General features: G+C 38.9%; 1 protein-coding gene across 5 annotated transcripts; it reads left to right on the top strand.

Annotated features, from left to right (window-relative positions):
* The first annotated feature begins 3492 nt into the window (after nucleotides 1–3492).
* On the top strand, nucleotides 3493–21446 carry podn (podocan). Of its 5 annotated transcripts, XM_015355549.2 has the most exons (13): nucleotides 3493–3701; nucleotides 4248–4382; nucleotides 5596–5688; nucleotides 6333–6506; nucleotides 8944–9339; nucleotides 9730–9823; nucleotides 10514–10578; nucleotides 12726–12835; nucleotides 13209–13365; nucleotides 14033–14148; nucleotides 14898–15555; nucleotides 16216–16364; nucleotides 18730–21446. In XM_015355549.2, exons 5-13 carry the CDS (start codon nucleotides 9064–9066, stop codon nucleotides 18884–18886), a joined length of 1782 nt encoding a protein of 593 aa, XP_015211035.1. In that variant the 5' UTR covers nucleotides 3493–3701; nucleotides 4248–4382; nucleotides 5596–5688; nucleotides 6333–6506; nucleotides 8944–9063; the 3' UTR covers nucleotides 18887–21446. The 5 variants fall into 5 exon arrangements, with proteins under 5 accessions (XP_015211035.1, XP_015211036.1, XP_015211034.1 ...); XM_015355550.2 differs by having other exon boundaries at nucleotides 3493–4382; nucleotides 6376–6506; XM_015355548.2 differs by having other exon boundaries at nucleotides 3493–4382.
* Nucleotides 21447–22192: the final 746 nt, after the last annotated feature.

Below are 22192 nucleotides of genomic sequence, written 5' to 3'. Positions count from 1 at the left end.
ATTTCAGGCTTCTGTACTGTATATATGCAGCACATCTTACTTGACCTTTATTGAAATGGTTTTCATTTTGCATGTAGAACCAATTAAATTGAACAATGTTTCCTACTGAAGTTTTGGGACTACTTGTCATCACTCAGAATAATTATTTCCATCAAACCATTTCACATTACTCTAAGTCACATGACTCTGGGCACGCTTACTGAAACAAAGTAGTTCTACATACTTCTATGTTATTAAAGTCAATGTTGTTGAGGTTGGAGAGTTAAGATTATGGTTAGTCTCTCATAATTCTTGGAATCAGTTAAAAATGTTTTATTCAGGAAATAATGGGCTGTTCTGTTGTCTTTGTTCTTGGCCGCAGGTTATGTTTTGTCATGACTTGTTTACTGCTGACACATTATCGAATTCTGCAATATGGAAATAGAAGCCTATGAGATCTAAAATCTCATGATGAAAATATAGATCATTTAGTCTGATCTGAAGATATTTTTATAGCATAAGGTATTGTGTACCATGTAATTCCTCGGGAGCTACAGTACCTCATTTACAGTCTTTGTTTTCTAATTTAATTATTTTTCATGATATGTGGAATTTCTTGGTTGTAGCTAGTGTACAGTATGTACTTAGCATTACAAACTGGCTGTTACACGAAAATATTATTAATAAAATGGGGAAATGTCACATTCTTATATTCCTGATGATTGAAGCATTTGGGAAATATACAAAATATTCCTGTAATTCTAAATAATGAGTAATGTGTTCCTAAAATGAAAAGTTGAGTCTTTTTAGATACTAGTACAACTAGACGGAGCACACCTGAAATACTTATGTGTTTGTTGGTCTAGTCAAATGAAAGTTTTGTAGACAGTTTTAATTGCCTTTTTATTATGCTGTAACACATGTTCGGCAGAACAAGTATGGACATATATTGTGCATTGTACATATGTTACAGTGTACTATGCAGGATTTGCAATGATTATTGTTGCCACAGAAAGTCAAATCTCTCAATCTTTCTTCTTGAAATAATCTACCAGCTGTTTTCCTGCTGCCAGTCTCTAAGGATTTAATGCTGCAATAATAGACTCTGAAGCAGTTTATCCTCATAGATTTTTATGTATGACTGAACTTTTAGAGAAAATGTTCTGATTATAATGTGATGCATAACACACTAGGGAATTATTCATATCTGAATCTGTCTTTTTTACTATAGGTATAATGGTTATGATATGTTTTGCATGTTTTCTTCCAGCATCTTGTGACAAGACAATGACTATGCAGTCTGACTTCTAAAAGATTTCTCAAACATGACAGTAGAGTTAATATGGGGAATCATTTCAGTGTTGCACAGGCTGAAATGTCCTGCAGTGGCAACTGGCTTCCAATATGAGTATGTTAGAAACCATATGATACACATTTGTATGTTTTAATTATAAAAGAATTCTGTTCTGGGTAACAAGGAGAAGATAGGCGATATGATTGATACCTCTTTAATAACAGCATGAGCCTGCAAATATTTTGCTGATTTTACTTAGTCAAACATTTTGATGCTTAAGAAGATAACACTAGGATCCTTGAGATTGTGTGTGCCTTTCACATGCAATTGAGTTTATAGTCTGAATGGTTATATTGACTTCAAGAAAATTCTGACTTGTACCAATACTTCAGCTGTCTTCTGCAGTATTGGCAATGAAATGCCCCGATTACATAGAAAAGTTAACCCACCCCAGAACTGCAACTTACAAACCCAGTGCTCAAAATTGTCTTTTTGTTTGACAGTGGTTGGTTCACTGTTCTACCATTATTTACTAGGTATGTTATTTGTAATTTTGTATTTTGGTAAAAACTTTACAGTCATCACAATCATGTTAAGAACATAAACAAATATTTTGCAAATGAATAGTCCGTTCTTCTTTTTTGTATGCTGATTTCTTTATCAATCTGATATAGACTATCATGCAGACTTTTGTCAGATTCAGGCTCTGCGACAGGCCTGGGTCAGCACAACTCATTTACTTTGTGTAATTAAAGTGGCCCCCTGGTTATATTCTTGGAAACATTTCCTCTTAATTTCCACTTGTGACCCTGGGTCTTTGTTTCACTGTTGATTTTATGCCAGTCAAAAAAAAGTAATACTGGCAACTTATTTCAAGTGCAGCAAATATTTTTACAACACCCTACTTTGTCAACATTTTGATCTCAATGACATTTTCATTAGGACTGTCAGCGTGGTGTTGAAATGGAATATTTTGGAGTGGTATGTGTTCAGATATAACCTTTTTCAAGGGTTTAATTACAGTATGTACCTTGCACTTTATAAATAAGACTTTGGATGACTTTGGAGGTTTGGGGTGACTAGTTTCTGTTTCTGCTGTGAAGTAGTTGGCTAAATCAATAGTTTAGACAGGAGAGGGCAACAGGAGCTCCATATCTCTGCTCATCGACTCTGAAAAGGAGGCTGCCTATAAAACCTGTAGTTCTGTCTGGTGACAGGATTAGGGCACCCCTGCCTCTGAGGACAATTTGAATCTTGAACCAAATTGCCCTGCAGAGTGTTCAAGACCGGAGAGATTCTTTTCCATTAGCCTTGCTATGTATAATATGCTTTCAGGCTGGAAAATGTTTCTGGTCCCTCTTTCAATTTTTTTCAATACAGCAATATCCTGCTTGTAATGTCCTGTCCAAAACTGAACCCTACGTTCTTCTTTATCAGCTCCAAAATGTTCTACGTTCATAGACATGTCACACACAATTTCTTTGTATAACTCCCTCCTTCCCAATTTCTGTATGAAATGGAATAACTACAATGTTAGACTCTGAATCTAAATTAATATGAAGTGTGAAATGTAGGATTTCTAAAACAGTTCCTTGTGGCACTCCCCTAATTACCTCACATTGACACAACTATGCTGCAGTGTATGTTCTGCTCATTTTCAGTTCTTAATCCTTACATTTACATATAATACTGAGGATTTGGGGTATTTACACATAGAAAATTACTCTTCTGTTCAGAATTTTCTCAAACGTCTCCTGGAAATGTAACCGTATCATGAATTTTGCCGGTCAGTGCCATTGTTGCTTCAACCATGAAATATAGTTTGCTGGTTAAGACTACCTTTTCTACATGGATGCTGGCTTTCCCTTAGCTCTACTGTTAATACATAGACTTCTAGTTGAACTCTTAATAATAGTTTCAGAACCTTGAATGCATAAAAGTGATTGTGAGGGGTCTGTGATTACTTGAGCAAAGAGTTTCAGCATCCAGGCAATGATTCGGTTTTACTAATGGGCCAATTTTCTAATGGAAGCTCTGCTCAGTTCATGCATGTGAAATTATTGCTTCTCAACTGCAGTAGAACACGCAGTCGGTTTTTAGAGTTAAAAGGGAATTGCGCACTTTAGCAAAAGTTGTTTTTGGAGGCTGTGCACAATAAGGCTGGACTTGGCTCACTATGCAGGATGCGGAGTGATGGCTGATTAGCCCTGCATGTGAATCAGAGCAGCACAACCCTTTTTTTATACTTTGGATCAGAGGTGCTTATGAATATTTTTGATGACATGTCTGGAAATAAGTTTTTAAGCAGTAAATTCTGAGTCTGAAACTTGGCAGCCCAGGGAATTTGGTGCAGGCTGCATGGAGAGCCATGCGTGAAACATTTTTATTAAAGCAAATGCAGCCCAGAAAGACCAACAATGTCTGTTTGGTAGGTTTCTAACCTTCTGCTGGTCGAATGTATCGGGAGAGTGTCTGAAGGCCTGTAAAATGCGTTGGCTTTTGCAATTAGTACTTGTATTATGTAGCTAATGATTCATTTTGAGGTCTGGTTCCTGTGTTTTTGCAGTGGCTGTGTTCTGTCGTGTGAAACTAAAGACTGTAGCAGTTGGACTAGAGCCGTGGAATCCTATATGGTTTATTGTTTTACGCCATCTGATTTATGTTAACAGACTGAGGAAATTCTGCAGTTTTGCTAATCTTTAACACTTATTTTTTACACCAAAAAGTATTTTTCATCATTGTTCTATATAACCTACAAATCAAAATATAATTCTGGTAGGGTAGCAGTTACCCATTTGATTTTTTATGGGTTTTATATCGGCTTACACATTTTTATAAGAGAATATTTTTTAATATAAATGGTTGCAGCACTGCCTTTCAAACACGTTCCAGATGTTATACTTTCACACTTTCTGTGTGATCCCGGTCATACTTGTTGCCTAGGTAATACCAGTCAGTGTAATATTTTTCTCAGGTAAAGTTTCAGATAAGACAGCACAGCAGGAAATGTGTGAGCTCGTTCTATAAAGGACAAGTTCACCCACCCCTGTTGAAGGCAGTGTTTTACGTGCCTCTTCAAGATCCACCTGTTCAGATTGCACAGTACATGGTAAGACCCATCTCTCTGTTTGCTCTAAGTGCTATATAACTGCTTAGCGTTAAACTCTAATCTTTTAATTTCATTGATCTTTACTACTGAGTAGAATTTCTGTTACCGTGTTTGAATTTTCCTGCTGGAACATTCACCTTAACATTTCACAGAGAAAGCAAATGTGCTTTTCCTTCTCCTTTTTTTAAAGTTCCTGTGAATGAAGGCATCAGCTTGGTAAACACCAGTAACTGCTACTATGGGTATTAATAATGCACTAGTTCAAATGATATATTGCAGTATTATGACATTACTTTAAACAATAACATGGTGCATTTTAGAAATTATATTGATTGAAAGTGACTATCAGTTTTCCAGGGTGATCCTACAAGACTAAGATCTGGCTATAAGGAATCTCGGGTGGGTGCTTCATATTAGGAATGTGGGGTCTGGTATCTGTCAATCCTTATGGAAATATTGCATATTTCCTTCTGGAGAAACTGGAATCACTAGGGATCTTTTGGGGGAGGCAGTGGAGCTGCTGTTTTCTGCTTTAAATCATTTCAGATGCGTTTCTTTCATGACCTTTCATGGATATGGGAGGGTGAAATCAACATATCTGTGCCAAAAATTCTGCTTTGATTAAGGTTGACTGTGCTACAGGTGAGGGAGAGAGAAAGACAAAGAAATGAGAAAATCTGTAAACAAGCTCTGAGAAGACAAGGGTCCCTGTCTTCTGATTTGTTTTTTTCTAGCCTGGCTGCTTGTCTGGTTTTCATCTCAGGTGCAGTTCAGAAATGATCACACTGAGCCCTTAACAGCCTATCCTTTTTCTTTTGACATTTCCACTACATTCCCGCTGTTACAGGTTTGGAAAAAATGAATTAAATTAAACTTTTTTCATCCCCAGGGGGCAACTTAAGAGGGGGCAATTAAAGTGAAGGGAATGTTAAAGGGGGAGTAAGTGAAGATCTTGCCTTCTGCTGGAGCATTCACCTGTAACAGCTCTCAGAGAAAGCAAATGTGCCTGTTCTTCCCCCTTCGCTTAGGCTTTTCAAAAAGTATTGCATCACACTTAAAGAAACCTTTTCATGCAAGTGTTTTGTTTTTAATCAAGACCACAGCTGAACTATAACTGTACTCAGGAGCATCAGGCAGTATTAGTCGTATAATTCTTGAGTGGATACATGCATGTTTCCAATAATGTACAAAAAGGCTTGTTTTTGTATTTTAGGAATAAGAGAAGTAACAATTTCTTGGTAATCTCAGCGGCTCAGCTTTAACACAAAGTCCTGGAGAGTTGTTCGGAAGATTTGGTTACTGCACGGTAAGGTTTTTGTTACTTTCTTGTAAAGACAGCAAAGTGTCTGAAAATTGGCCGCTGAATTCCTGTTTCAAAAAGGTATTTTGAACGGAAACTTTGATGAAAGGGTGAGAATTGGTTCAAAAGTCCTCCTCTGGCTTATAAACTTTCTGAAACATTGTTTGGAATGGAATCTGGAGATCAAGACCAAAGAAAACAAACACATTGCATCCAGTTTTTTTAATTTGTCAATGTTGCTCAAAAGAATTTTCTGACGCTCTTAAGTGCTGAAACTCAAAGGCAGTAACAGAATAGAAAGCGGAGTTCAACATAGACAGCTGTCTTTATTTTACTGTATGAAAGTAACAATGTCTTTAAAACCCAGTGGCTCTGAAGACATTTATTGTAGGCAACAACTATTTGCCCTACTTTTGGGTTCTGTTAAATCTTGGAAAGGAAATGGGCTGATTTCCAAGATGCAAAGGGATATTTCTTTTATTCTGCACAAATTAATCTTTCCTTTGCAACGTAAAGACATTTCCATACGGGAACTGGAAAAGACCTGTCGTGGGACAAAAAAAAAGTCAGAGAGCAGGAATTTCTTAGTTGGAAAGATTGAGCATGTCTTCCTCAGTTTCTTCAGTTGTTCTCTCTCTCCTTCTCACTAGTTCTCTCTCGCTCTCTCTCGCACACGCACACACATCTGGAAAGGATCTCTTGGTGGTAGTGGCACCGTCTCTGTCGAGCTCAGGGCTTCTTCCAGTCCTGACATGGGATTGTGTTTTGTGGATTTTAAAGTCAGACTTTATCGCTTCCTTCAGCACTAACCCGAGCCAATAAAGGTGAGTTTTTTTCACAGTAAAAATGCTATCATTCCATTGTTATCTGACAATCAGACATTTTTGAGAAGTGATTCTTACGACCCTCTTAGTTAAAACTATTAATTTTCACTATGCAGTTAATTATTACCATAATGCTTTAATGACTTAAAAAAATATGGATACTGTGATTAGTTTTAATCTGCACTTCGCGGTATGCAATTTGTGAACAACCATGAATTAGTAATTTATTACTTATGATCTCAAAACTAATAGATATAAATATCTCAGTATTCTTAACTGAAAAGTGGTTTTGTGTCGTTGAATGGGGCACATAATAATTTGGTGTATACATATGGAGCAGATCCTCTGGGAGACAGGTAATGTGGCTTGAGTGATTGTCTGGGAGAAGTTAATAACAGTGCAAACATATTGCCTGCTGGATTTTTTCCACTACTGCCAAATAGATTGCTGGCAATTCTAAGACGATGGTTTTCCAAGCAGAATGCTGTGCGATAGCAGGTTACAGGGCTTTAATCTGCCTCTCGTGACACAGAGATACTGCTTCACCACAGATAAGCTTGTGCAATGCACTGTTGTATGTTGCAGCAAGTCCTGATGCAGGCTTCTGCCTTACGGATGCAGTCATCATGAATTTGATTCATAATTCCACAGTTCACTAAACTTTAACCTTGATTTCATTGCTAGTGTCTCGTTGTAAAAGATTACAATAATCTCCCTCCATAATCTTCAGTAATCCAAGGATTTCTAAAAAATCAGAAAATAAGTTTTGCTTTTGTGAAGAAAAATGTGTATATGTAGACATAAGAATGGGCACACTGTTTCTTTAATTATTTCACTAGAACCTCTTATCAACAACTTGCTTGACTGTGCTTTTGAAAACTTTTTAGAGCACATTCAGTACTTGTAAACTTCATCTAATGAGTGGCTGTACCAGTGTCTACCAGTACTGGTGGCAGTACCAGGTATGTACATGTGTCTTTCAGTTTTCGTCTCTGAATCCAAACTAAAAACATCTCCAAGAAATCCATACTTTGGTTTGTTTAGAAATCCAATAAATATATCATGTTCACAGGAGCTCTGCGCAGGTATCCTAAAAAAATCAATATATTTTTTGGAAGTTTCAGTAGGAAAATTGCAATAATTAGTGCAGTAATTAGTGTTGTATCCTTTTATGTCAGCTGTCCAAACAATGCTTTCCTGTTTTGCAAACAACACTCATGCTCTTATGTTTAACAATAAATGCTTGGTGAAATCTTACCATTAGAAATGAGAAAAGAGTTTGAACAATCTCCAAAAGAGGTCAAATGTGCTCATCCTCATGGCCTTGGGAATTGTCATCAGGAAGACACGAAAAGGTTAGCAGGCAGGACTAGGACAGATTTAGCTGGTGGGAGATGCCTGCCAATATGTACTTGAATTTAGTAGTAGATTGGTAAGTGCTATGTGCTCCTACTCTAGCAAAGTAAAATGCAGATCTAAATAAACTGCTGTGATTTAGAGCTAATAGAAGCTTTGCAATTCACCATATACACTTTGCAATTCATCCATATCCATATTGATTACGAGCAGTCATAATTTCAAAGACCTTGGCATATTCTAATTAACAAAATAAGCAGAGTATTTCTGATTTCCACAGAGAATAAAAAACAAAACTCCTTCACTGGTGCAAAATAAAATGTACAAAATGTGAAATTGCATAAAAATAAATGCGAATTAATGTATATTTAACACTGCCCACTGTGACGTGTTTTTTACATAGAACGTTTCAGTGATGACAAGCGGCATAAAATTGGTTTAGCTGCATGACTGTATTCTGCAAATATGCATTGTCAAGATAATTCCCAAAGCCTCCAGCTGTGTTATGTAGATGTCTGTATTTTACAGCTGCACAGCTGTGTGTGAGAGCAGGTGACGTCCAGAGGTTAAGAAGGGTTCAGGGATGTGTTCAGACAGACTGACTGTCTGGGTGTGTTGCTCCACATTCCTGATTATGTAACAGCAGCCATGTTAGGAAAACGGAGACCTCCCAAAGTACCAGGGACAAAACAAATTTATTCTCTTAGTGACTTTCAGTGTCTCCATCAATGGACAATCTCTTGGCTAAAGCCTGGGTTCTGCTGCTGCTTCTATGTTCATTACATCTTTGTGTTCTGTCCTTCAAATGGCACGGAATAGCACCGTCCTATTATAATGCAGTCTTTTTATTGTGTTAGAAGCCAGTGTATTTTCTGCTTTTACTTACTTTTCTCACTCGTATTATTCTTTAGAGAAAGCGCCATTCTCTGAAACCCAAGATGTGTTCAATTTATGGAAAACAAAAGTCAGCAAATGATTTTAATTAGATTTGCCTTCCTCTCATAGAGACCCATGAGATGATTTAGAACTGAAAATGCAGACAGAAATCCATTAGTAATTTGCTGGCTGTGCTTTGTTCCAGATTGCTGCTGGCAGGGAGGGGTCCCTATTCAAAGCCTTGCGAAAGGGACCCCATTTAGAGAGGCTGAGGAGGCACTCGTTTGCCGTCTCGAACAACTGCTTTTCCAGAGTAATACTGAACATGACGCAGGCCAGGGGGCTCCTGTTCGTGTTGTTGGTGCTGTCGCTGAGCTGGGGGCTGGTGCAGTGCCAAGCTGAGTTGCAGGAAGAAGAGGAGGAGGAAGAAGAGGACGAGTGGGTAGAAGAGACAACCCCCCCCACTGTTAAGTTGACAGAGGTGGTGGACTGCCCTGAGGACTGTGCCTGTACTCCTGAGGGGGTGGTGGACTGTGCTGGGGTGGACTTGGAGCATTTTCCCAGTGGGCTGCCAGACACCACTCGGCACCTCTCTCTACAGGTAGAACCCTACTGGCTCTTTACAGTACAAGAAAGCAATTTGACAGGTGCCCTGCTATTGCATGGTACATGGGTTTACTTGTATATCTTAAGCCAAGTTTAATTATAATCTGTTTGTTTTTTGTGCCTTAAGAAATATGAAGTATGTTGATGCTCGTTATGTACAGTATGATCATTTTATTCTGACTGTACCTTGCTGTGGAAGTCTGTTGTGGTTGGTACAGGTGAAAAAAGAACCATGTCAAAGGAAAGCACAATGATCTCATAGTGGTTGCGCTGTAAAATATGATAACAAACTGGAACACAGTTTATATGTAGTACAGGCATGGTAATAAATCTCGCAAACAGCAAAATTGAATTGCATTTGGGGCCTGTCGCTCTTGTGTTTCAGAACAATCAGATACAAGCAGTGACGGTGGATGAGCTGTCTCGACTCTTCAGACTGGAGACACTCAACCTGCAGAATAACAGGCTCACATCTCATGGTGAGAGTACCTGCACAATGCACATTCGGCACCTCCGATACGATTCCCACATGTGTACAGCAGACAGACAGGATTGGAGTCTCTCTTCAGGGCTACACCCCGACTCTTTACAGTAGTACATCTGATCAAGTAATGCTGCTGCTAGTCATTTAGAACTGATGCCCCTGGATACAACATTTAATGAATGCAAAAGCCGATCTATTAAATCTTAAAAAAGGAAGTAAAGTACAGTACACAATGGCAACTGAAGTCAGCTCGCAAATGTCTGCTGTGCCAGTTTTCAGATTTTGTCAAGTCTTCCTTTTTGTCACATGATGTGTCAGGGAGAGTATTTTATGTAGCTTTGTTCTGAGTAACGGAGAGCAGAACATCTGGAGTGTGCGTGTTTTATTGACACGTTCAATGTTCCTGCTCTCTTTTTAAAAAAAAATCTAAGAGTGCCATTTATTTTGTTAAATATTTCCTCATCAGTCTATTTTTTTTGCAATTACGTCAGTCTAACTAATTGAGTATAAATATGCCTGATGGTCCTTAGAATTACATTGAATTTGAGAAATGCTGCCTCCTGTACACTCTCACACAGCTGACAGATATACTTCACTAACCCAGGAACCTCATGCCTTACAAGACAACTTGTAATTTTTAAGATTCTTTTAAGCAATATGTCAGGCTGGATTTTCTTATTAACAGGTCTTGATGATGAGGCATTTGAACTGCTGGATCACCTCAGTTATTTATACTTGGCAAACAACAAGGTAAGTGATTACGAGTCCAACACATTAAGGGGGCGCCTTTCCAGGGGTCCCTTTTTCGGTTTTTCTTGGCATTCAAAATGTACATTAGCACAGTTTGAGCTTTTTTATCTGAGTCATTTTTAGGCCACTTAGGGACCCTAGACAAGTGTATATATACACCACCAGATGACTCACTTATTTCACCTCCAAATCACATCATATTTAGACTTTCACTGAAGATTTTATCATTGTTTATGGAAAGAAAGCATAGCCATAGCATGACTTTGTTTGGCATAAAATCGCTTCAGTTTCTCTTACCTACAATGCATCAATGTGATTGAGGCTGGTCAGATATTCCAATTTCCATATTGCCACCTAATTAATCTCTTGCTTCTAAGAAGAGACCTCGGTTTTGCTGGCTTTGGCAATAAAGGTCATTGTGAGATTGATCACTGTTCTATCACCATGCTGATCTAGAATCAGTGAGCTCAAACACACTCTGTGTGGTTTGCTTTTGTTTGTTTGTCTTTCCCTGTGGCTCAGCAAGCCCATAGCAATAATAGATGTTGGAAGTTTGGACTGCCTCTTGTGTATTCCAGTACCACCATGTAATTATCCATGGTCATATCTCTCGGATCATTAACTCAGGGTTTGCTAACTGGATCACCATAATGGAGTCAAATGAATTACTTTTCTCATCACTAATACATGTCAGAATGGGTATAAATACTAAAATATAAACACAGTCTGCATTTTGTTAGTAATTATTCTTTCTCACAGGCTGGTGCACTTGTAATTTTATACTTGTGCCAGTTTACAGATTTCTTGCCCTATTTACCTTGTTTTGTATTTAGATGGATAATAATTCCTCTTCTGGTCCCAATCTGTCGCCACCCTCTTGGCTCCAGTGTACTGTGCTTTGTTAGTGGCTTTTCCTTCTCTGGGTGCCAGTTTCTGCTCCTAATCATCCTGCCCTTGCGCTTGCCAGCTTTTAGAATTAAAAAAGCTGCTGAATGTTCATGGCTAGGCTTGCTGGCACTTTCTCCCTCTGACAGCAGACATGCAGCAGATTTATTGGTCTTTAACTTTAAAAGGATGACTGTGCTAGGGATACAGAGTGGGGATTTTAAGTGCTTGCTAATCTCCAAAAACACCCGTGCTCTGTTTTAATCTATGTACCATGCACATTGCCTAAGATAGACTACGTTCTAAACAAATATTTACTTCCAAGAGCGGCCAGGAGCTTTTAACTTAAGCCCTGGAGGTATTTATGAGATGTCTTGTGATAGGAAAGGGATGTTTTTTTTCCATTTCAAAAAGGAATGAAGAAAAAATCTCAGGGTAACGGCAAAGGATTCATATCCTGCAGAAGATTCAGTTTCTCTATGCTCTTTGACACCCAACTTCATATGTGACTCATATTGTGTGCTCTTCGTTTCCAGTGTTCATGATCTCTGGAAGTTAAAAAGACTATGAATTTGCTTATTATGCAACAAATCATGCTGCTTCAAACTTAAACTTTGTGCTCTACCTCATAAGTCACTGAAGCAGAGTTAACAGGTGATTCTGACCATTAATCCAAATCAGTCTGCATCAATGCAATTGATGTGGCTGCTCATTTTAGAAAACCAGTTGTTGAATGAGACATCCTAATAATATTTTTTCAACAGAACAGAGACAGCTGTAATATAGAATAATTACAGCTTTGAATTTGCAATAATAATAGTTAATAAGTTAATAAGAATCAAAACATCCTGTACCTAAATGGCAGATTTGTTGACCTGGGATCTAGTGAAGAGGCAGTAACTGCTAACTGCATTTTAACAAGAGGTATGTCATTGTAAAAAAAAGATGCAGAACAGTCACTGTTCAAACACTCATCATATTCTAAACATGTTATCTGATTTAATCAAAGAATAACTGTGCATATCAAAATCGGACATGTTTACAATGGCACATTCTAGCATTGTTAATTAGGAACAGTCTATATAAGCAAGAACTTGAAAAGGTGTTAATCAATCAGGTCATCACAGCACAGGTTTATGCTGCAAATGGAGATTAATTGCCAGAATTCTTTGTTTTCAATTGATGCCTAGTGTCAGTCATCCAGAGCTTTGGGTGTTGCTGTACAATTGTTACTCAAACACTGTATTGGGTTGTGTTTTCAGCTCACTACTGCCCCCAAGTCTCTGCCCTCTTCACTGGTCAGCGCAGACTTTGCAGCCAACCAGTTAACCAAGATCTACCCATATACCTTTGGACAGAAGCCACATCTCAAGTAAAGACTTTACTTGTGTTTTAGTATCTCGTTGACAGCTGTCACAAAACTCTGAGAGGGAAATTATGCTAAGTAGATCAGTTGTTCAGAAGAGTGCAAAGTCAGCTTTTCTTTTAAAGATATGCATTTATTGTAAATGTGAGTGTTAAAATCTGAGTTGATATAAATTCAAGTAGAATGTCACTGTGGGTGGAAAAATAGCTCTATTGTGGTGTGCATGGGTTTATTGCTTATTATTGTTTTTTTCATTGCTTAATAAGAAGAGAGGTTGTTTCATTCTGATTGGAGTGAAGATATGTTGGGTCTTCTCAGCTTTTAATGTTTTCCCCCCTCTCTGCTTCTGTGTGTTGGGCCTACATTATGCTTGATTCAGGTCAGTGTATCTTCACAACAACAAGCTGACTGATGCTGGCCTTCCTGACCAGATGTTCAATGGCTCTGATGCCCTAGAGATCCTCATCATGTCCAGCAACTTCCTCAGATTCGTGCCCAAGAACCTGCCTTCTGCCCTCTACCGCCTCCACTTAAAGGTACACAGAGCTGGAGACCTGGAGTTTTTCTAAAGCTGGCTGCTTTAGTGTAAATTCACACAATTCAGTGATACTTACCTGAGAGGCGCCAGCTCACTTTGAAACCAAACAATGGGTAAACGTTTTCAATTTGTACTCCACTGCATCTAGATGCTGCATCCATTCCTATGTATAGCGATTTAACAGCTCTTGTTGGAAGAATGTCTGAAAATTAAATCCAAGCATAATAGCATGTGATAATAAATATGTTTTATAAGTAGCATCTTATTTTTCTGTGATAATAAAATAGCCCAGTATATTGGTAATGGCTAAACAGTAGGCACATGTTACAGGATATTGTTATCCTAGGAGAATCTAGAATATAATTCTACATTATATGAAGGCTGACACACCATGACAAAGCAGTAATGGGTGGGAATGTTCTTTTCAGCTTGGAGTTGGCACAGTTTCCTGAGATCACTGGGAATTTAAAGAAATGTCTAGATAAGTGCAGATAAGTGTAGGAATGCACGCTTGGCAATCCAGTTTGTACCAAAATAAAATTTTAAAATAACACATATTCCAGTCTGTCAAGGTTGTAGTTGGGGGGTGAGGGAGGTAATATTTTACAAAAATGTCTGCTGTGCTCCAACCAAGTGTCTCGATACCTTTCTTAATTATTTTACAGAATAACAAGTTGGAGAGGATCCCTAAAGGAGCTTTTGACAAACTGCCCTATTTGCGGGAGTTGTACCTACAGAACAACCTCCTGAGGAACGATGGCATGGACAATGAGACTTTCAGGTGAGTAAAAGTTCACTGTTGAACTCAGGAACCCATTACTGAAAGAATAAATGTACATAGGACTTCCTGAAATTTAACTGGAGACCCATCCCACTGTACCCACCTTCAAAACTGTCAACCAATTATAAGTGAAGAAAAAAACATTTCAGTTGAAGAAAGTTTTTTTTACATTTCAAACTACAATTATGCTATACATTTGATCTTTTTGCAGCCTGCATACTGACCCAGGTCCCCAGGCTAACAACATACGTGATATTTGTGTTATCTGTGTAAGAAAATGCAGATAACCAGACATTTATAAGGCAACTCATAAATTGTATTTATTAACTTATTGCTTATCAATGCTTATTATGCCATGTTTTACCATAAACAGCAAAGTGCTTTTTGACTTTTTGTGAGTCTCTTGTTTTTTGTGCTTTTTTATTAAATATGGACACCACTCAACATGTTTGAAATAAATGATACAAATGAACCAAAATAAAGGATGAAGCCCTGCAAAGATAAGCATTTTACAGGAAGCATATAAGTTGATAAGAAGCTGAGGAATGTTTGTCTGCTAAAGGCACAGGATGGCTTCATAACCTGAGACATCGTCATTCATTAAAAAGAGGAAATCATGAGAGAACAAATATCACAATGGCAGAGCTAAGGTCAGGGGGTGCACTGATCGGATGTGTGGCTCTAAGCACGTTTCCGGAAGGTTCCTTTTAGAACAACAGTGTTTGTATTAATTCATGTCTCTTTCAAAGCAACCTGAACCGCCTGGAGTACCTGGACCTGTCTAACAACAACCTGACCGTGGTACCGAAGGGGCTCCCTCGCAGCCTGGTACTTCTGCACCTGGAGAAGAACTCCCTCCAGAGCATCCCAGCAGACGCGCTGACCCCCATCCGCAACCTGGAGTACCTGCTGCTCCACAACAACAGGCTCCGGGCCCGCTCCATTCACCCGCTGGCCTTCCAGGGCCTGAAGAAGCTGCACACGCTGCACATGTACAACAACAAGCTGGAGCGCGTGCCCCGTGGGCTCCCCCGTCGTGCCAAAACCCTCATGCTGCTGCACAACCAGATCCTGGAGATCAACCGCAATGACTTGGCCATGCTGTACACCCTCACTGAACTCAACCTTAGCTACAACAAGCTCACCAGCCCCCGCCTGCACCGCGAGGCCTTCCGCAAGCTCCGGCTGCTGGAGTCCCTGGACCTCTCGGGCAACGAGCTCCACAGCCTCCCGGCTGGCCTGCCTAGGAGTCTGCAGATCCTTAAGGTGAAGGACAACCAGCTGGTCACTATCCCTGATCGCGCTCTCGGCGGCATGACCAAGCTGCGTGAGCTCAACCTCAGCAGCAACCAGCTCAAGATCAACTCCATCTACCAGGGGGCCTGGCAGGAGCTCAGCAGTCTCACTGTGAGTGGGGGCAGTTGGCACTGGGGTCATTCTTTCTTTGCACAGTCCATGACTTTTGTCACCTCCACACTCTGCTATAGCTACTAGAAGGTAGAAGGTGTTTCAGTGTGTTCCCCTTTAACTGCCTCAGTACATCTTTTTGATTTAGTTAAGTTGATTTTTTGGAGTTAAGCAATGTGCCAGTAGATTATAAATAATGTAAACGTAAACAGATTCCTGGGATGTTGACAGACCACATACTCATTTTTCTCACAATACAAAGCCCTGAGTGGAAGCATGAGAGGCAGGTACAGTAAGAACTGTTAAATATAATACTGCAAACTCACAGATGTGTTTACAAGGGTCACTGGCCAGACATAAAGTCACCTCACCCTGGTGGAGATTGAACAGTTCTGTGCTTTATTTGGAAATCCAGACAATGACAGTACAGATGAATTAGTCATATCTGGGCTATAAAGCCCCACTTGTACTACAGTTGTCTGTAACTGTTGGAGCTAAGAAGGTACCCGAGTTCTTCTATCTGTTTTAATGTCCGAAATGTAAAAGCAGACAGCAGGGTTGATACAGAAAAACAAGCATCAGCTTCAGGACTGTGGAGGATAATGTTTCCCTGTAAGAACCCTGCTGGATTTAAGAATCTACTTTGTGTGTTTGCTTCAGACATTGGACCTGTCCAGGAATCTTCTGACCCACATTCCTTCTGACCTGCCGGAATCTCTGGAGTACCTGTACCTGCAGAGTAACCGCATTAGCACCGTGTCCGAGAGCGCTTTCGAGAGTACGCCCAACATCAAGGGCATCTTCCTCAGGTAAGCCCTTACCCTCCCTGAGTCTTCCAAGGTGGCTGAAATCTCATGTTCCATCCTGGTCAGGCTCTGGAATCTTCCTCAAATTGGACTTACTCCATAAGTTAAATCAAATAATTTATCATCTAAAAACTAAAAAGAGGGCACATTTCAGCCATGAATCTCTGATGAATTCTACATGTCTTGTATATTTTCAATAATGAAACTGTCTATTTATATGTTTTGGAGATTTGCTGTGTGGAGTTCCAGAACAAAATCTCCTGCCTTACCCATATGGTTAGTTGGTTTTGCCTTAGACCTTGGATTTCTTTTAAAAAGAAAAACTGAACAAATTTTGTAAAATGTACTATAAGTGGCAGCCACTGAAGCCTGTTGTTATTTTATTTCTGTGGGGGCGTTATTCTTTGAGTGATTTTGAAAAGGTCTAGCACTTTTTCATGAGCAGTCATTTCAGCACTGGTGATTGTATTTTCTGAAAGAAAAATAACATCCCCATTTTTAAGAGTCATCATGAGAACACCAATAATTCCTGAGACACTTATGATTCCATCCTTGGGCGTATTTGAAGCAGAAAAACTTTCCTTCTTTTTGCTCAGGATGCGAAATGCAATTTTTTGCAATAATGGATTGGAATATTAATGTGCCAGCTGCTATATCACCGTGCAACTAACAAATGGCTGCCCACTGAAGTTATGTAGGTGTGAGCCTGGCTAGTACCTGGATGGGAGACCTCCTGGGAAAGTGAAGGTTGTTGCTGGAAGAGGTGTTTGTCTGTGTGGAGGTCCTAATGCCCCAGTAGAGTGATGGGGACACTATATGGAAAAAAGGCACTGTTCTTCAAATGAGAAGTAAAACCGAGGTTCTAACTCTCCGTGGTCATTAAAAATCCCAACTCACTATGTGAAGAAAAAATCATTTCAGTATTTCTCGAATAGAGTAGGGGTGTTATGCAGGTGTTGTGACCAAATTTCCCCTGTCTGTCCCAGCCAAATCTTGGCCTCCTAATAATCACCCTCTATGAATTGGCTTCATGAGTTTTTCGCTGCACTACTTGATGGTGGTGGAGAGTCCCTATTCCCTAGTGCTACAGTATATAGGTGTAAGGATTATTTAAAATAAATATTAAGGATTGTTTTCTACATCCAGAAAATCACATATTTTTGTTCTACCATCTTCCATAGTTCTCAAGTATATTGCTGAGCTTGGTTTAGTAATTGTCATACAAACTGATCAATATGCTTGTGGCTTTTCTGGGGGGATAATAATAGGATCTTTGAATGAGCAGGTCTCAGAGAAAACAGATGCACAACCACAGCTATTAGGTAAGAAAAGGATTTTTATCCTTTATTTACAGAGTGAAGAAGATGATATTCAGAGCACAAAACAAAATCTAAGCTCCTCTTTGAGCTTTACACTAGACTTTTTCCAAGTTCCTTTCTAATAATACTGCCGAGTAGCTAAACTCCTTACTGGCTTCAAAACCCTAAAAGAGTAATTAATTCAAAAAGTCTGACTCTTCTAAAACCATAAGTTCCATGGTTTCAAGATCTGTCGGTCAGTCAGACAGAATATCCTTCCTTCTCTCTCTCCCTTTGGTGAAAACACATAACAGAGGATCTGCTCTCTTCCCAGACAGCAGATGTTGACTGATACTGGAAGTCTCCGCTTCCTGGATTTAAATGTCACCCTACAAGGTCATTGCTCTTTGGGCAATGTGGCTCACACAAGAACCTCCATCTTGTCTCTGTCTACCGTTCTATTACAACATACCGTATATAAAAGATATTACTTATATCTTATAAGAAACTGTTTTCATTTAATCTGATTATATTGTGATATTACGTTCATTGTCTTGTCCCAAACAAGACAAATATCCCAAGCATACGCTTTTAAAGCCGTAATTATTAAAAATCATTTAAAGGAGATTCTACGGTTTTATTACTGTATATAGTCTTTTTACCAGTACCAGTTTGTAATATGTAGAGGTTTAGGTTTAGAATGGGTCAAGGGTAAGTATCATTTTAAAGAGACTTTGGCAGATAGGAAATACAGATCCATACACCAGAATTCATTAAGAATATTCCAGTCTGCAATAAGGACATTCAGATCTTTTTTTATTTTATTTTTTTTGTCTAAATGCAATTAATTTCCAATGAATATGGCTGTTTGGTGCTTAAATATAGGTAAACAGAGCTTTCAATGTGGTAAAAATATTTTTTCAGCACTTTTGCCTTTTCATTCCTGTTTCTATTTCTAAGAGAGCTGTAGTGTGCAGGACAGTAGAGGTGTATTGTTCCTGCTCCCCTTCTCTTTTTCCATTACAGTGAAGTGTAATCCTAACCCTAACCCAGTACCTGTTTCTTCTCAGGTTTAACCGACTGTCTGTGAACACCGTGCAGGAGAGCTCCTTTGCCAGCCTGAAGCACCTGCAGGTGCTGGACATCGGCTCATCTTCGAAGAGCTTCATCCCGGGAGAGGAAGAGGAGGATGGAGGGGAAGAGGAAGGCCAGGAGGATTACAAGTAATCCACTGCTAGTGAAGTGACCGGTCAGACACCTTCCGCTAACCCCATTCCCAGTTACTTTCTTAATTGTAGAAGAGACAGGATGGAGCCTTTTGTGCATCTACTTTGCTTGTTTCGTTCCACCATAGTGAGGACCTCCACATCACTCGGACTTCTAAAGTAACAGATCCAGTAAACATGTCACAGATACACTTATGTCCATTCTCTTTGGAAAGTGGGAGAATACTAACAAAGAGAACATTAGAGAAGTTTTACCCACTTTGTGCCAGAGTTTTTACATCAAGAAATTCATCCTTTCATCTCCTCATCTGGATGCCAAATGGGGCCGACATTCAGCATCTCCTCAAGGAGAAACTGAAGATTTGCATAAGCCGATGTTTTGAGCGCAGCATCTGCAATACTTGTCGAGCTGAAAAAGGAACACGGATACCAGATTTTTTTTCCAACATATTTTTCCCGTTCTTTTTCAAATGCAATGATCATGAGAAGAAAAAATGAAAAGGACAAGAATTTAGCAACGAATCAGAAATGAAGACTGTAAAACAGAAATGTGTTACAAGAGCAGAAGTCAGACTGATTTTTGGTGCAGGATGCCAAATATGTTGCATTTGGCTTCGCTTTTCTTACTGTTGTTAATGCCATTACATTCCCTTGCCTTTGCATGTTCTTTTTTTCTGCATCACGTGCAGCATCATGTGTTCATGGACACCACATGTAATCCTAGAATGCAGCAGTTTCTTAGCATACTTAGCAAAATAGCATACTTGTCATCTGGGGGTCATCAAAGTGATGAGCCAATTGAAAACTCTACTTGGACTGGTTTTCAATTGCTTAAAGAACAGCCAGTGACAGAAGAGGGGAATCCAAGCCAGCACTGTCGATCTAAAAGCTGCAGACATTTCTGTGATTGGATTCAAGACTTCTGCCTGCCTCTCTTGAAGAACATGAGGAATTCAACCAGTGTTATTCAGTACCCGAATCAGTGGAATTAAGAGGAGGCGCTTTGTCAGAAATCACTTGTGCTTGCACGTTTCAGCATTTCAGATATGATGCTTGACTCTATTCGCACACGTTAACTGGCTTTAAGTTCAGCCTTGGCATCCTTTTAGCTTGTTTTGCATCATTCAATGCAAGCACCTTATTTTGTGCAGCTAGAGATGTCTCTGCTGCTTTCTTTTTTTAACTTTCGCTTTAAGTTTAGTACTCTGAATATGTCTCACTTCTCTTATTGAAGATAAAGTTTATATTTTTTTTATGATTCATTATATGGAAATACTCCTTCACCAAACACTATAGAAGAAGCATTGTATCTCACGTTCACATTTATGTTGAACATGCTATTACACAATAAATTATTTGATGGACTGTGGAACACGAGAGAGAGAGAGATGCCTTGTCTTTGCTGTGCACTACAGGGTGAAGGAAGATTAGCAAAGTCACAATTAAGCCTGGGACAGCTATGGCTCTGCATAGGACAACATAACCATAGTGATGAATAAGGAACATCTTCAGAACAAATATAAAATGATGATTTTATTTATAATCTGAAGATGTGGGGTATTAACAGAAAGAAATTCAATTGTTCAAAAATAAAAACACAAGCCAGCAATTGTATTGATGTACAAAGCATTCATTCTTATGACAAGCAGATAGGTTCCTTCTTTTCTTAACTACTAAGAGAAACAAAATCTCTAGGGTTTTTAATTATTTTGTTCCTTGATATGTAACACTTAGAATGTACACATCAGTCTTGTAGGTGCTGATTTACAGTGAAATAAACCTGTTTAGGGTTTCAGAGGGTTCAGCTGAACTAGCATGTTGTTTGTCAGCCTCACAGTGTGAGCTTTTACTTTACTAGAATATACTACACACAAGGTTTATTTTGCAGTGGAGATCCAAGGCCAAATTCATAGTTATTCCAATTCCAAAGATGCTCTGAGGCATCATTATTAAATATGAATAATAAAAGAATCTCAAGAATTTTAATTACAGTAAATGAGTGCTACTTCTGGAACATGCATAAATGCAGACTCCTCCATCTTAAAGAATATTACAAATTAAGGGCTCCCTACTTCTGACCCTTTGAGACTTCAGCATCTCCTGTTTTGTGTTTGAACTGAAATCTGTTAATTAATTAAATTAATAATTTACTTATTGAAATGATTCTCCTGGCAGACATTGCCCTCACTTCCAGTGCTTCTGGGACTGAAGAGATAAAACAAATGGACAAGAATTATATAGTTCTTTCAGATCCAGGGAGATATAGACTAAATGTTAGCCCAATTCTGGAATAAAATGCTAATTTTAATGACAGGTCTGAACTAAAAGTTCTTCTGAAGGGCAGGAGAACTCCATGAGGTCATTTCCTACAGAGTTTGTTTCTTCATATACTATATAGAGCATTTCTGCAAACTTCAGCCGACACAACACACAGACAAATAATAGGAAAAGAATGAATGTCTAACCCAGTGAATAAGCAAGTGATGTAAAAAAGAACCCTATATGCCACAGTACCTTTAATGGTTTTTGTACTATCAGTAAATGTTTGTGTTCATTCAAAATGGTTGATGTTTTATGTTTTTTAAATAGTTTTTGGATGATACAATAACAATGGCTTTTGATAAGAACAAAAAAGAGACACTGCAATCATAGACGGTGTTTGTACAGTAAATACAAATTACAATATACTTTTTATAATTACATATACCCCGTTTGTTTCCCCAACATGTTTTCCCATGATTTTCTTGACTTTACTGGCAGCACTGCATATTTCTGTTCTGTCGTGTTGGGCTGCAGTGTCACCCCTTTATTTTGTGGCTCCTCACGCTTTGATTTTGTGCTGTTTTCATGCTGTTTTTCTTTAAGGCAGAGTAGGAGTAAGGTGACATTAGAGTTCAACGCACTCAGGAAGTGGATCATTAGAAGATTTTTCTTCTTGTTTTGCCAGTCCACAGAGAATAAGAGTTGGAAAATTCTGGCCACACTGTTCCAGAAACCTCTCCCAATAGAGTATTGTACATACTGTATGCCCCATAAGTGGACCCACATCACAAAGAAATTGGGATACATGAGTACATTCTGTCTTTCTTCCCATTAATAAGTAGACGATCTGTATAGAGGTCACCAAGATTCAGTGTGTTTGCTGGCAGGAGATAACGGCCCTTGAAAGACTAACATTTTGACAGGGTACAAAGAACAACGTTGCTAGATTCTGAGTAATAGTTTCTAAACATAAAGAAAGGCAAGCAGCACCATTGGGCAAACATTAAGAAGGAGTTTAGTCACTCACTGTTAAAGTTTGTAAAAG

This window comes from Lepisosteus oculatus, chromosome 9 (genome assembly GCF_040954835.1).
Source record: "Lepisosteus oculatus isolate fLepOcu1 chromosome 9, fLepOcu1.hap2, whole genome shotgun sequence".
Taxonomy (NCBI): domain Eukaryota; kingdom Metazoa; phylum Chordata; class Actinopteri; order Semionotiformes; family Lepisosteidae; genus Lepisosteus; species Lepisosteus oculatus.
Note: the sequence above shows the minus strand (reverse complement) of the source record. Positions and strands in the feature narration are given on the sequence as shown.

What these genes read in the sequence shown, in the direction of transcription:
- podn (XM_015355549.2), top strand. Translation starts at nt 9,064, where the DNA reads ATGACGCAGGCCAGGGGGCTCCTGTTCGTGTTGTTGGTGCTGTCGCTG. An exon ending in TAACAGGCTCACATCTCATG is followed by an intron (nt 9,824 to 10,513) that starts GTGAGAGTACCT and finishes TCTTATTAACAG; the next exon opens with GTCTTGATGATGAGGCATTT. An exon ending in TATACTTGGCAAACAACAAG is followed by an intron (nt 10,579 to 12,725) that starts GTAAGTGATTAC and finishes TTGTGTTTTCAG; the next exon opens with CTCACTACTGCCCCCAAGTC.